Source organism: Podarcis bocagei (genome assembly GCF_964188305.1).
Source record: "Podarcis bocagei genome assembly, chromosome: 5".
In the NCBI taxonomy this organism is placed as follows: Eukaryota; Metazoa; Chordata; class Lepidosauria; order Squamata; family Lacertidae; genus Podarcis; species Podarcis bocagei.
In genome coordinates this window covers 19,446,386-19,462,000 of record NC_138129.1, presented here as the reverse complement: position 1 = coordinate 19,462,000, position 15,615 = coordinate 19,446,386, and the positions used below count along the sequence as shown (strand labels likewise).

General features: G+C 44.2%; 1 protein-coding gene across 7 annotated transcripts in view; it reads right to left on the bottom strand.

Annotated features, from left to right (window-relative positions):
- Positions 1-15,615, bottom strand: part of NFATC2 (nuclear factor of activated T cells 2) — a gene marked incomplete at its 3' end in the record, with an annotated part of 141,752 nt that overhangs the window by 81,962 nt on the left and 44,175 nt on the right. For all 7 annotated transcript variants that reach the window (XM_081196104.1, XM_081196105.1, XM_081196106.1 and 4 more), the window contains exons 4-5: positions 8,581-8,783; positions 7,383-7,555 (exon numbers count right to left, since the gene is read on the bottom strand). In XM_081196104.1, the coding sequence (XP_081052230.1) occupies positions 7,383-7,555; positions 8,581-8,783 (376 nt within the window). The remainder of the gene's footprint in view (positions 1-7,382; positions 7,556-8,580; positions 8,784-15,615) is intronic.

Sequence of the window (15,615 nt, the reverse complement as noted above, 5' to 3'; positions counted from 1 at the left end):
GCAATTTTATGAGCAAGGAGTTTGCTGCTGAACACCAGATACAGACCATCCCTTTAAGCAACCCCCTGCAGGTGACCACGATTGATGGCAGGGAGTTGTTGGGAGGAGGAGTCCGCTTGCAGACTGTCCCAATGATAATGAGGGTGGCAAGGCACACAGAACTGATAGCGTTTAATGTGGCCACCCTGGGAGGCGCTCCCATTATTTTGGGAATGAGCTGGCTAGCTCTACATGATCCGCTGGTTGGCTGGCATCAAAGAGTGGTGTCCTTTGGTTCAGCACATTGCCTAGAACACTGCAAAGGGGAGAAGGGTTCAGTAGGGGCCCAAGCCACCCTAGCAGGGACTGAAGTAATGGGGAAGGTGAAGGTACCACCACAGTATGCAGATCTCAGCGACGTGTTCAGCGAGAAGGAAGCTGACCAACTACCACCTCATAGACCCTTTGATTGTCAGATCAATTTACTCCCTGGAGCACAGCTTCCCGTGGGCAAGTTGTATGCCATGTCAGACAGGGAAATGCAGGAGTTGCGAGGGTTCATTGACAAGAACCTGAAGAGAGGCTTCATCAGAGAGTCCAAAGCAGCAGGGGGGAGCCCAGTGTTCTTTGTGGACAAAAAAAATGCGGACAAGCCGAGACTTGTATGTGATTTTAGGCGGCTGAATGCAGTGACTGAACCGGTGGCGTTCCCTATGCCCAGAATTGATGATATTTTGACCATGGTGAGGAAGGGAAAGATTTTCACAAAGCTGGATCTAAGGGGGGCGTACAACCTGATACGCATAAGGAAAGGGGATGAATGGAAAACCACCATGTTTACCCCTTTGGGGGCGTTTGAATACCTCGTTATGCCATTTGGATTACAAGCAGGCTCCGCGTGTTTTCAATCTTTTATGAACCACGTGCTGGGCCCTTTGCTCTACAAGAATTGCGTTGCCTTTCTAGATGATGTGTTGGTGTATTCTGAGAATGAGGAGCAACATGTGAGAGACGTCAGAGAAGTGTTGAGCAGACTGCAAGCCAACAGGCTGTGGGTCAAACTGGAGAAGTGTCGGTTCCATACCAAGGAGGTGGAATTCCTGGGGTACCGCCTGTCAGACAAGGGATTGGCCATGGATCCCGGCAAGGTACAGGCAGTGCTGGAATGGAAAACACCCAAAACCAAGAAGGATGTGCAGAGGTTCCTAGGGTTTGGAAACTTTTATCGTAAGTTCATCCGCAACTTCGCCCATCTGACGGCACCCATCACTGACTGTCTCAGCAGTAAGAAGAAGTTTGTATGGACGGCGGAGGCGGGGCGAGCGTTTGAGGAACTGAAAAGGGCCTTCGCCTCTGAAGAACAACTTCTGCATGTGGATTTACGAAAGAAGCTAAGGGTTGAAACAGACGCATCTGACAGAGCCATAGGGGCGGTGCTTCTTCTGCAGCCGGGGAAGGAGGAGTCGGAGTGGCGTCCGTGTGCCTTCTTCTCGCGGAAGCTGAACAAATCCGAGAGGAACTACACGGTGTACGACCGAGAACTGCTTGCTATTCATGAGGCGTTCCGGAGATGGAGGCATCTGCTAGTTGGTGCACAACATAAAGTGCAAGTGTGCACGGACCATAAAAATCTAGAGTACTGGAGAACGGCGCGAGTGCTCAACCAAAGGCAGTTGAGATGGGCCCAAGAGTTCTCCAAATTTAACTTTGAGATTTGTTATGTGCCAGGCCCAGAGAATGTTAGGGCGGACGCTCTCTCACGCAAGCCTGAATATTTGGAGGGGGAGGGAGCACCCGAAGAAACCCATATCATTCCAGAGGACCGCTGGGTGTGTGGGGCGACTTTGGTGGGAAGCAGTGGCAATAGATTTCATGACTGATCTGCCAAGGTCTAGAGGGAAAACAGCCATCATGGTTGTAGTAGACCTGTTAACTAAAATGGCCCACTTCATAGCCTGCTCACATGCGGTTACAGCAGAAGAAACCGCCAAATTGTTTGTAGAGAATGTGTTTAGGTTGCATGGCGCCCCCTTGAGGGTGGTTTCAGACCGAGGGAAACAATTTACTTCCAGGTTCTGGAGGAAGCTCATGAGCTTACTGCATGTAGAGGTTAATTTCTCGACGGCCCGTCATCCTGAAACCAACGGGCAGGCGGAAAGAGCAAATGGGGTTCTCCAACAATATTTGAGGTGTTATGTTAATGACAGAGAGAATGATTGGGTGGAGAAGCTGGCGTTGGCAGAATTTGCCTACAACAATGCAGAGAACGTGTCCACGGGGATGAGCCCCTTTTTGGCTAATCACGGGTGCCATCCCAGAGCCTTCCCAGGGGGGGAGGGGGAGAACTGGAGCGTTCCAGCTGCAGAACAGTTCGTGGAAGAAATGGAAGCGATCCATCGCCAGCTCCAACTCAACTTAAACAGGGCTAAGGAGGAATATAAGAGGCAAGCAGACAAAAACAGAAGGGAAGGTGAAAGCATCAGGGTGGGGGACCAGGTGTGGCTGTCAACCCAAGGGTTGCCATTCAAAGGAGGTTGTAAGAAATTAAGACCCAAAAGGCTGGGTCCGTTTGAAGTCATACAGCAGGTCAATCCAGTGGCTTTCAGGCTCCGGTTACCGAACCACATGAAGCTGCACCCAGTTTTTCACAGGTCGTTGCTGTCACCGTATAGAGGAGACAGTGAGGGGAGGGTCACTAGGGGACCAGCAATGGAGGAGAAGGAACACAGCTACCATGTAGCGGAGATCCTCGATTCCAGGTGGAAGGGAGATCAAGTAGAGTATTTGGTAATGTGGGAAGGGGAACCGGAGTCGGAAAACACCTGGGTTAGGGCAGAGGATGTCAATGACGAGGTTTTAATAGAGACTTTTCATCAGAGGTTCCCACGTAAACCTCAGCCTGTAGCGAGGTTCCGAAGGGAATACTTTGCCACCACCGACGAGGAAGAGGAGTTGGAGGGGTTCCCAGATTCTGAAGAGGAGGAGGATTCAGCTGGCCAGGACGACGATCGATGGAGAGAATTGTTCGAGACGTCAGAAGATGAGGAAGATTCGTTTCGGGGTTTTAGCCCTTCACCTCCCAGGGGGGAGGAATTGGGAGGGGGTGAGGGGGGCCCTGGAGGGGAGGTGGATGTCAGGGAACTGCCATCAGAGCATCAGGTGGTGGAGGGACTCAGGCAGGATGAAAGAGACTCAACTGCTGAAGCAGGGACCAGCAGGGGGAGGAGTGGGTCTCTGAGGGAATGCGAGCAGGAGGGAGGGCTCAGGGAGGCTTCCAGCGAGAACAGTGGGGAGGTATCGGAGTCTCCCATAGGGAGACCCATACCTCGCAGGAAACTGTCACGCCGTGAGTCCAGGAGACGCGTTTCCGTTAAGGAACTTCTTTGTTGGAAACGCTTCCGCAGACAGCCACTGTCGGACTCTACTAGTGACTAGAGCAGACATGTCTGAGGAGCTCCGTCACACACGGAGGTTTGTGGGGGCGCACAAACTCTGAGGGAGCACGTTTTCACGCACAAGCAGCTAATCAAACCCTCACACTTACTTACTTACTTACTGTTATTGCTATTGTTACTGTCATTGTTATTATTATACTAATTCATACCCTGCCTTTTTCCCTGATGGGACTAAGACTATACTACTCTTCCTGCCACTATGCTAGTCTTTACAACCCTCCCTATCACAAGAGATTAAAGGGTGAGTTCAGAAAGAACCATGCAAACAAAATGTGTTTGTGAAAAGTAAGCCTCTTTGCATTTATTCCACCGATTTGCATCATTCGTTTTCAGCGTAGGTTCCTAGATACAAAGTCTTTATGAGCGTAGCCATAACAAAGGTTTTATTAGAGCAGCTGTAACATTAAAATAATGCATTTTTTAAAAGCGAGAGATACGCTTTTCAGAGTTCACTGGAGAAGCTACTGAAAATGCAGAGTGTTCATAGCATGCTGCCTGAAAACGGCAGGCAGATTAATCTCCTGGGAGTCACAAGTATGGTTCTTTGCTACGCTTAAACTAGCCGCTAGCCTACTGTTGATAATCTATCCACTAGCAAGAAAGCCATAGAAAACCTGCCAAGATTAATACATTCTTTAAACTGACTATTTCTTTCCACTGAATTTACAACTGTGCCACATATCGTTAATGCAGAATATCTAATTTTATGGGGAAACTGAGTTGGAGAGGAGGAAAGAAACAAAAAGAAAAGGAAACTTCCAAGGCAGCTAATTAAAAGGAAACAAAATATTTGACCAAAATTCATTGGCATAAACCAACTTTCTGAAGACTGGAGAAACGTCTAAATCACTCAAATGGACACCTTTTCAGAAGTAAATATAATTTTGCCAAAATAATATTTATAACAAGAACAGGTTTACAGGAGAGAATAAAGCAACAACAGCTGGTTTATTGCCTTAAAGGGCTTCTACTTCTGCAACAGGGCTTCCCCCCCTCTTCTACATCCATGTGCCCTCATGCTCCCTAAAACTTGCTTGGGGAGGATGTCAGGAGAACCCCCACAACAGCGCATGGCAAGATGGGTGGGAGGTTTGCTCTGTCTGCCAGGCTGACACGCTTGTGCTGATGGAAACATCCAATATAGCACCATGTCAAATTCCGCCCATATACAATGGTACCTCTGGATACGCACACCTCTAGTTGCATATCCTTCAGGTTACGTTTGCGGCAAACCCGGGAATATTTTTCCGGGTTTTGCTGCATGCGCATGTGCAGAAGCACTCTACCGCACCACATGCATGTGCAGAACAGGCACCTCCAGTTGCAAATTCCTCAGGATCCAACCAGAGCTCCGGAACGGATCCTGTGCGCAACCGGAGGTACCACTGTAGTTGCATTGGACCAAGCCATGGTCAGAACAGACCCACTGAAACAAATGACCTTAAGTTAGTCATGAGTCTGCTCCAATATGACTTAGTTGGATGCAACCCTGAATTTTCTTAATTTTCTCCAATAATTAATATTTTGTGTCCCTTAAGCATGCACAGTCCCCATTAAGCTGCTTTGGGATGTCTGACTCACTTAGGGTCCCCCCCCAAAAAAAGGATTTTTATTCTTTCACAAACCTTGGAGCTTCCTCTTCTAAGTGAGTGGTGCCATTAAGAGAAATGGTATATCTCGGTGATAGAGCATCTGCCAGAGGTGCCGAATTGCACCGGCGGCAGTGGCGGGGGGCATCGTGCGTGCATGACATCACACATGCGACACCCCTCCAACCCAGCCAGGCTGACTTGGCCTGCCATCTCTCCACCCACCGCCAGCCACCTTACCTTTGTGAAAGGGATGTGGCAGGGCAAAGACGTTTGGCCCTGCTGTGTCTCTTGCAGAGGATGCACCAGGGCGAAGATGCTTCGCCCTGCCGTGTTCCTGGCAGAGATCGCCAGGAAGGCACCCTGGCAATCATCAAAGGGATGCATAGGGCAAAGACATTTCGCCCTGCCATGTCCCTGGGGATCCTCAAAAGGACGTGTTTTTTCAGAGGTTTAGATTGCAGTCTAAACATGTTGAAACAGTGAGCATCTCCAGTGCAGATGTGTCTCAGGGCAGGGATGGGAAGCCTGTGGCCATAAAATGTTGTTGGATTCCAGCTCTCATTAGTCCTAGCCCAAAAGGCCAATGGTGGAAAATGATAAGAGTTACACTGAGAGGCTGCAGGTTCCCCTCTGCTCCCTTAGGGGAAGGCTTACATTACAATCAAAAGCCACAGAGTGGGTCTTTTAAGTAAACTTTCTCAGGCAGTTTATTGCTACAACATGGTTTTGTACACTACTGTGAGTCACACAATAAAAGAAGTGAAAATGGTTCGTTATGATTCTGTGAAATCCCCAAACCACTGAGAAAGCTCAGGTTACTAACAATAAAGCATCACCGGATGAGCAAAGAGACTCAGAAGCGCAAGCCCTCCAAAAATGACTAAGAATCTCTGGATGTGCCAGAATGGAGGCCCTTCCACCGGTCCTATCCTGTGAAGACACCGAGCACCCTTCGTTCCTGATGCAAACCTCCTACACTGAAAGGATGATAGCTGGAAATGAGATCTCCGGTGGGATGAACATATGCTAGAGGGCCAAGAACATTTTCTCCATGGGAGATCTGCTGAGACAGTATAGCCCACATTCGGCAGTCACTGAGACATCCAGTGGAAATCCCCTCTTCTCCAATGTGGGGCTTATCAAAGAGTGCAAAGGGAAACTCCCACACCCCTCTCGTTGATCTCATGCGCTGCTTGTCCTGCTGTCTCTTGGAGTACTGCCCAAAAACAGTCTGAATATGATGTGTTCAGAGTGAGAGTCATAACAATTGTCTCATTTTCAGACTTTTCAGATAATCAGGAGATCTTTGACAACTTGTGTACCATATCTCAGATTTCTATCTGTTCTGGAAGTACCTCCATAATTTCAATTGTACTCTAATGAGTCAAGGGATTAACAGCATCTTTCTGTTATCAATTTGTACTAAAGCTGCACTGCCTAATTCTATACAGTAGGACATGTGAAAATAATCTAGTGATCTTAGTGGACCCACAAGGTTAACGTGAATCAACAGTGTGGTGCAGCAGTAAAAAAAGCTAATGCTGTTCTAGATTGCATCAACAGAAGTATAGTGTCGAGGTCAAGGGAAGTAATAGGACCACTCAATTCTGCATTGGTCACACCACATTTGGAGTAGGGTGTCCAGTTCAAGGTGCCACAATTTAAGAAGGCTATTGAGAAGTTGGAACGTGTGCAGGAGGGCAACCAAGATGATCAAAGGTCTGGAAACCAAGACTTATGAGGAACAGTTGAGGGAGCTGGGTATGTTTAGCCTGGAAAAGAGGAGACTGAGAGGAGATACGATAGCTATCTTCAAATATCTTAAGGGCAAGCTTGTTTTCTCCTGCTCCAGAGGATAGGACCCAAACCAATGGCTTCAAGTTACAAGAAACGAGATTCCAACTAAACATCAGGAAGAACTTTGTGACAGTAAGAGCAACAGTGGAACAGATTTCCTCAGAAGGTGGTGGTAAGTGCCAAACTACAAATCCCATTCTACTAGTGTCAATTCATGTGCTAGTGCAACTATTTAGTTGAATACTGCCTCAAGACTACAGTGGGTAGAGGTGCTAAGTCATTTCACCACCATGCTAAGATCCCAGAATCACTAGTATTTATATACATAAAGAAAACCCTTGCACTTAACAGCATTTCTGAATAGCTAACATAATGTGTAATTTGACTGTGAGTCCTCCTGATTTCAATGGGACTTACCCCCAGGTAATTATGCACAAGTTTCGAGACATGCTTTCTTCAGCTAATTTAGGATCGACGCACAGGATACAGAGAGGTTGCAGCATGGAAAATATCGCCACTGATCAGAAAATAGTGAAATTAAAGAGAAAATGCAACTTACAGCATTCAATGGGGTTGGATGCCACTTGCAAGGAAACAATCCTGCCACTGGATTCGGGGATGTGTACACGAAAGACCAGTCGCACGCGAGTGTTCTTCCGGCCGATGTCCGTCTCCCCTTTCCGCAGTTCAATGTCTGCATTTCTCAGCTTGAGGATCCCTGCACAGTCAATGCTGCGGAACAAGCCAAAACCTTAGTTAATACCCAACCACAGAATTAACAACCCAATGATTCCTGAACACATTTGCAAGGTGGGAAAGATATGGTTCACGCAGAATTTTGTTTTTACCTCACTGATTACAACGATGGATTTAAAGGTCACTTTTAATCAGAAAATAAAACATAAAATCAGGAACTGCCTAAGTACAACAACAACAACAACAACAACCACCCCACTGCACTTAAAAAAAAACATGATTAAAAACAGACCGCCCCAACCTACTTATTTAAAAGGCCTGGGAGAACAGGGCTTTTTGACTCCCCAAACATCGCCCCAATGGTGCCATGTTCTAAAAGATACATTTAAAATTAAAGAATCAGTGTGGTGTAGTTGTTAGAGTAGGACTGAAATTCTAATGCGCACTGAGACATGAACATAGCAACGAAAGAAGAGGCTGGTGGAGCAGGCTACTGGCCCATGTAGCTTAGCATCCTGTTCTCACAGTGGCCTACCAGGTGCCTGTGGGAAATCCAAAAGCAGGATTGAAGCAGAAGAGCACTCTCCCCTCCTATGGTTTCAGGCAAATAGTATTCAGAAGCATTTCTGCCTCCAACATGTATTAAATCACTCCCAGGGCCCAGTATCATCACCCACAATGATCCTGCAGAAGTCTGTCCCTTTTGGAAAAGGCTCAGAAGGAAGCTGCCTCATAAACAGGTGAGATCAATGGTTCATCTACCTTGCCACTTGTTCATCTACTCTAAATGACAGGAGACCTCCAGAGTCTCAGGCCAGAAAGAAGTCTTCCTCGTCATCTGCTACCTGATCCTTTTAACAGAGATGCAAGGGATGGAACCAGGCAGCTTTTTCATACAGATCACATACACTGTGAATCAAACCTGGGTCACTGTAAGTCTTTCGCCCTTGAGTATTTTTTTGTTCAAGCTAAATGCAGGTGCCTTCTGCATTAACATTAAGTCTCCAGTTTTGTTCCATTAATATCTTGTAACAAGACACTTTTCATAATAGCACTCTTACGTTGCTTTCATGTTGTTTTTTGGCTCCAGGGGAATCTCCAGCACTTTGGTGTTGCCAATTATTTTCTCATAGCTGGTGGTGGTGACAGTTTTCCCTGTAATGCGATGGACTTGGTAGAAAGCATGTGGTTTAAGAATCCGCTCGTCTGCTGTCCCAATGAAGATCTGAAGACCTAGGGGCTTGTTGTCCATGTATCCATGAAGCTGGCAAAAGACCAAATCATTACATCATCATTTCAATGACAAATGGAGTAGATAAATCAAAATAAAAATAGTATCAGAAAGAGAGATATATATATAAGTACAGTAGTAACTTGTTTGATCACCTTGAGCAAATGAGGATCACCTCTAGATGACTAGACATGAAGTTTTTTATAAAAAACATGTGTGTGTGTGTGTGTGTGTGTGTGTGTGTGTGTGTGTGTGTCTTTCCTTCAGTTTATTGATGTGCTACCAATGACCAAGAGCATGCTGGCTAGTGAAAAATATTTAGAAGTTATTAACTTTTGTGGTCTAACTTTGCAAGGCTAGAATAAATTCAGGCTCAGAATGTTGAATCTATTATTATTATTATTATTATTATTATTATTATTATTATTATTATTATTATTATTACTCTCCTCATCCAAAGATCACAGGTTGGTCTACAATGTAAAACACAAAATACATAACATAACTACAACAAAAACACAAACACCTAACACATTTAAAAAGCCATCATTTAACCAGCCAAAGGCTCCCTTGTGAAATCCCCAACTGTTTTCTAGAAACCTCTGACACTTCTCATGGGTGGTTAACAGTGCAGGCATTGGGAGTAGTTTATTTTGGAGGTCCATGTTCTAATCTTTCCTCAAGTATGATGCTCCTTGGGTAGCTTTCGGCAAGTCACTCATTCTTATCCTAACCTTCTTCACAGGACTGTTACCTGTTGCTCTTGTGCAAAACAAATCTAAAGCGACTTTTGTAAAAGCATTTTACAAATCCTCAAATTGCATAATTAGGAGATGGCATAGGGGGAGTTGTTTGAACCTTTCATCATACAGTCTGCATCTGAATTGGAATCATTTTCAGGGTGTTTTTATTGTTTTATTACTTATTGTTTGCCTCCCTAGGTTTATTTGGGAGGAAGGGAAAGATATAAATATAATGAAAACAATAAAAACTTTAAAATAAGCAGCTCAGCTTAGCTCTTCCTAATCAAAGCAAATGACATTTGCATGAATGAATAGATATGAGTGGGTCTAGGCTACTTCTGGTCCATTCCAAAGACATAGTCAATGAGTTAGTTTAATCATTAAAACTATTATCATTAAAACTGACTAAAGAGGTGACACTGATTAATTAGGCAGCAAATTTTATATTTTAAAGTTTTGGTTGTTGTTGTTGTTTTAAGTAAGCACTTATAAAAAGTGTCAGAAAGGTAAAGGTAAAGGGACCCCTGACCATTTGGTCCAGTCGTGGCTGACTCTGGGGTTGCGACGCTCATCTCGCATTACTGGCCGAGGGAGCCGGCGTACAGCTTCCGGGTGATGTGGCCAGCATGACTAAGCCGCTTCTGGTGAACCAGAGCAGCACACGGAAACACTGTTTACCTTCCCGCCGGAGTGGTACCTATTTATCTACTTGTACTTTGACATGCTTTCGAACCGCTAGGTTGGCATGAGCAGGGACCGAGCAACGGGAGCTCACCCCGTCACGGGGATTTGAACCGCTGACCTTCTGATTGGCAGGTCCTAGGCTCTGTGGTTTAACCCACAGCGCCACCCGCGTCCCTCTAAAAAGTGTCAGTAGCATGCACCATAATAAAAGAGGCATGCAAGAGATGGGAGAATGAATGCCTCTTCCCAGATGTGTAAAATAAAGCATGTTCTTTATTTTACTTTAGAACTATTTTCCTCATATGCAAATTTACCCCGATTTAATTGGTTAATTGACTATAACTCGTACAATTACTCGGCAAACGTTTTCTCTACTGGGTTGCAATCCTACAAAAAAAAAAAGTGGAAGGAATAGGGTAGGGAGCCTGTACATCTTTAGGAAAGTTGCTTTTTATTTTTATACACAACAGGACTAGATATTTGTGGTACTCCTCACTAGAGAAGGCTTGACGAGTGCTCTGTTATAGCAGCCTCATAAGTCTGCATGACAAAATTCTCCTATGAGTCCCAGCAAATCCCAGACTTCAGTCACTTTGAAAAGAGAGTGCCTACAGAAGAACATCAGCAATCTGTGTCTTCGTTTTGAGAACTGAATATTTGGGGAATTCTGTCTCTTGGCTCTTTTGGGTGCATGGATATTCTAACCAAGGACAAACTTCAAAGCTAAACCCAAAGGATTAATTTCAATAGGTGAGGCATTGAGTCAAAAGTTTAGCCAAAGTCTTTGGTGGTTTAGATTGCCAGCTGACAAAGCATTTCCTGCTTCTGAATAGCTGGAAATAATCTAGCAGTAGAAGAAATAATCTGCAGTCATGATTATACTAAATCCAAGGAAGCGTGTGTGTGCTGTACACACACACACACAATCTCCAGAGACAGAGAAGAAAATAACAAAACAGAATATATATTTTTCCACAAAGAAGGCTCCTTTGCCGCTTTGCGATTCCATAGAGGCAGCAAAATGAAATGCACAAGCGGCTCACTACTTTCTCTCCCTCCCCATCCCACATATTGAGAAAAGACTGGACATGCTCACAATTTTCTTTTGCACAAGGCTGAGATGCAGCGGAAGAGGAAAACTATGCCATGACATTTGTGAGTGATGTTCTCCAGCAACTATCATACATGACCACATGCTGGGAAGGAGTGGTTTGCCCTAGGCTCTCTCGCTTTGGGCAATGTTCTGTGGGCAGATTAGCAATGGCTTGGACAACCCCACCTAGGAGAAGGCAGATGCCCAGCAAGAGTCTCATATTTCTGATGTCATCTCTTTAGTTGAGACAGTTTGCAAGACCCACAAGCAATAAAACCCATTGCTACTGTAAAGGTATAGGTAAAGGGACCCCTGACCATTAGGTCCAGTCGTGGCCGACTCTGGGGTTGCAGCGCTCATCTCACTTTATTGGCCGAGGGAGCCGGCGTACAGCTTCCGGTTCATGTGGCCATCATGACTAAGCCACTTCTGGCGAACCAAAGCAGCGCACGGAAATGCTGTTTACCTTCCCGCCGGAGTGGTACTTATTTCTCTACTTGCACTTTGACATGCTTTCGAACTGCTAGGTTGTCAGGAGCAGGGACCGAGCAACGCGAGCTCACCCCGTCGTGGGGATATGAACTGCCAACCTTCTGATTGGCAAGTCCTAGGCTCAGTGGTTTAACCTACAGCGCCACCCGCATCCCCATTTGCTACTGTAGGGAATGCATTAAAATAAAAACTGAAGGCTTCCAGTTAGGAAACAGCATATTAGGTTCACAATTAGAAGAGTTAAACTAGAGCTATGAACATATGAAGTTGCCTTTTGCTGAAATACACTGGTCCATAAAGCTTAGAAGTAGCTAACTAGCCTTCACTAACTAACTAGTGTCCTCCAGGTGGTTTGGACCATTACAGCTTCCATCATCTCTGACCTAGAGTTGTTGAGAGTTGTAGTCCAGAAATATCTGGAGGGCAGTAGATTGGGAAAGGCTGTCCTATAGGGACAAACAGCAGCTCTTCTTGATTTCCCCAAGTGTACCTGGAAACCTGGGACCTTCTTATCTCAAACATGTGGAATTCCACATTCCCATCCCCTCTTTGTGGATCCATCCATCCATCTTGCCCTTCTTCCAAGGAACTCAAGAGTGATCCCCACAAACCCTGCTTTTATTTCATAATATTATCATCATCATGATGGCTGTCACCCAAAAGCATGACGTTTCCTTTTGACTACTCCTTAAAACTTTGTCTGCTTTTTTAACCTGGATACTAGAAGGAAACACACATATATAAACAAACCAACAAACCAACAAACCACCCTTGGGAGGTCCTTGGCCTTAGCAACACATATGTTATTACGCAAACCCCTAGTTTGTCTAGCTAAGAACAGAAGAGCTCTGGGGCTCCTATGTTATTGTTAACAGCCATGCCTAAAGATTAGCTCAAGTCAGTTTGATGAACAATTCCCTTGCTCTCTTGGCTTGGGAGCCCACAGTTGCCAAAAAGCTTTAAAGACTTGATATTTGGGGTTGCTTGCACACAACTGCCAAAGCAGAGAAATGCTTTCAGGTTTCATGTAATTCAACATATGGTACTTGCTTCTCAAATATTTGCATATTGTTGAATTACATGAAACCTGAAAGCATTTCTCTGCTTTCAAGGTGAAAACCAAACACTCACAAATGAAAGGAGAACACTGTGAAAAATGCAAGCTTGTGTTATAAACCAGATTTCTGCCATCTTCTGTGGACAGGTTTTGACAGAGGTAGTGGCACACAGGTCAAAAAAAAAAAATCATTGCCAGCTAAAATAGGAGTTTATTTAAACAAGCAGGTTTTGACATTTTCATGGTAATCTTTCTCTGTACAAATATTTGTGTGCTCTATGTACATCACATGTTTTCATGAAATAAATTGGGCACTTCGAGAGCAAAAAACAACCCAACCACATAGCAGAGAATGAAAATGTTCAGTAAAGAATAGCAGCGGAGTTTTGAATTGGGGTTTGTTATATGAAGCATAACGGAGACAGAATTTCTATGTAGGCTTGAGACCAGGGAATATCTCTTTCATTATTAACATTCACAATTACAAATCAAGCCATTCATTCTATGTTTCTCACATCACTGAAAATTGAAAGCAGACATGTCTACCGCGAAGCCAGCAATCCAGCTGAAAGGGAACTTGATGGTCTGAGACATGCTAAATTTGTTTTCAATTACTTGGTCCACATTATATACCAAAAAAAACAAAAAACCTTGATTAAGCCGTACAAAGCAAACAGGACAGGAAGATCAGAGAACAGAAACATTAAGCTAATAGCATCCATGGTCAAAAGAGTTCCTCTTTGTTTGTTCTCCCTTTCAAAAGTCAGCAGGAGGTATCCTTGCATAGTAAGAATTAATCCGTCCCCCCCATGAGACCACATGCAACATCTATGCATCGCTGGCAACCTTCCCACAATGTGGTAAATGAAGAGGAACCCACGAGACACACAGTCTTCAGATCCATCTTGCTTTCACCCGTACAGCACTAAATATATGGCACTATGTGAAGCAGAAAGGCCAAAAACTGCTCCCTATTATTCACATGTTTATACAGACGGTGGTGGAGGGGGAAGAACACCCATCATTTTTTACTCATTAGTTAACAACAGTTCGTGCATCTGATGAGATGGGATCCAGGCTCCCGCAGCTTGTCCCACGATGCATCTATTAAGCTTGTTTCCAGTTAAGTTATACTCAAAGCAAACCCACTGAAAACAACAGACTAAAGTCATGTACATGAATTTTGTTATTAAGGTGCCAAAAGACTCTTTGTTGCTCCTGGTTCATAAATGTCATTTCTGTGTCTATCGATCACTCAGGTTTGCTTCAACTGGCCTCTTCTGTTCTCAAGAAAAAGCAGTTGCAGAATCCTGATCTGGAACATGGTCCTCTCCCCCTTCCCCCTGCTAAAAATACTTTGGCCCCTACCCTTAGCTACTATCCACCTTCTGAAGGTGCTGTTAACTCCAAATACTGCCTGCCTTCTGGGGCAAATAAACACTGGAATGGGACAATTTTCAAGAAGAAACTGACACGGGTCCCCAATCTAGAATGGAAGCATGTTCTAGATCAGAACACTTATTGATCTGTGGCTATTGCTGTCATTTGGGGGGGGGGGTTGGGGGGGTTGTTGTTATATTGAAATTGTATATTGCATCTTATTTTTGTAAGTCACCCAGAGGGGAGAGTAAAAGTTTCTAGAAAACAAAAAATCAGATAAATACTGAAATATTTGGCTGGGGGGCAGTTTAGCCTGTTCTGCCATCTTATGGCTCTGCCATCCTATCCCCACCTTATTCTGCTGCATGAATAGACCAGACCCCAGGTAAAATGTCTTCCAGAGTTGAAGACCAGTCACCAGGGTCTTCTGCGTCCCCCACTCCCATGTGGAGACACCATTGCTAAGAAAGTGCTCTGAATCACACACAAAAATGTTTATTGTTTTTGCACAGAGGTCAAGTTTTTGCACCTGACCACTTTGGCAGTGTTAATATAGACACACACCTTTAGGAATAAAGATCACTGCTGAACGTCAAGCCACTGACCTTTATTTTTTATAACTTTATTTTTGCATTTTGATAAGTATTTTTAACATCCCATTGTTTCCATTTTCAGAGAAAATGAAAAATCTAGAAGGAAAGGTGGGATATATACATTTTTTTTAGACATCGTAACCCTGAAAAGAACTCTAAGGTAAGCTATTCACAATAAGCCTCCCCACCCCCTGCCCAAAGTATATTATATATAGACTAGAGTGAAGAAAAATCAACTCATTTGAGTCACATTTACCAAAAAAAGGAAAGAGAAGACAGACATGATGTGTACCTTTCCATATTCTATTTTGGGATTTTATTTCTTTCTTTTGGTAGAAATGGACTACTGTATTTTTTCCCCATCTTTTGCATAACAGTTATAATATTAACACAGCTAGACTTGGATTGGTCTGTAATTGGTCTTTGGCAGATGAATAAATAACATCATTCAGCAAACAAGGAGAGGCTTTTCTTGTTGATTTTATTGCAAAGACTGATTATGCAAATGTGTGTGTGTATGCATGATTAAATTTATCCTCCCACCATTTTTTAAAATGAGCTTCATTCTCTCATTTGTTCATCAGGATGTGCAAAAATGAGGTCACTTTCAGAACTATGTTATGTTGATAAATGCATGCATACATAAGAATGTTTATTTTGCACAAACACCTAGCACCATATGTGCAGAAATGGCTATGTTGCATTAAAAAGCCTAGGTAAAAATCCCAGCTCAGTATACACAGCATAGCTATGCATGCAGCTCAAAGTACACAGTTCACAACACATGCCAACAAACTTTGTTCATGCCTTTCTGTTTTTTGAG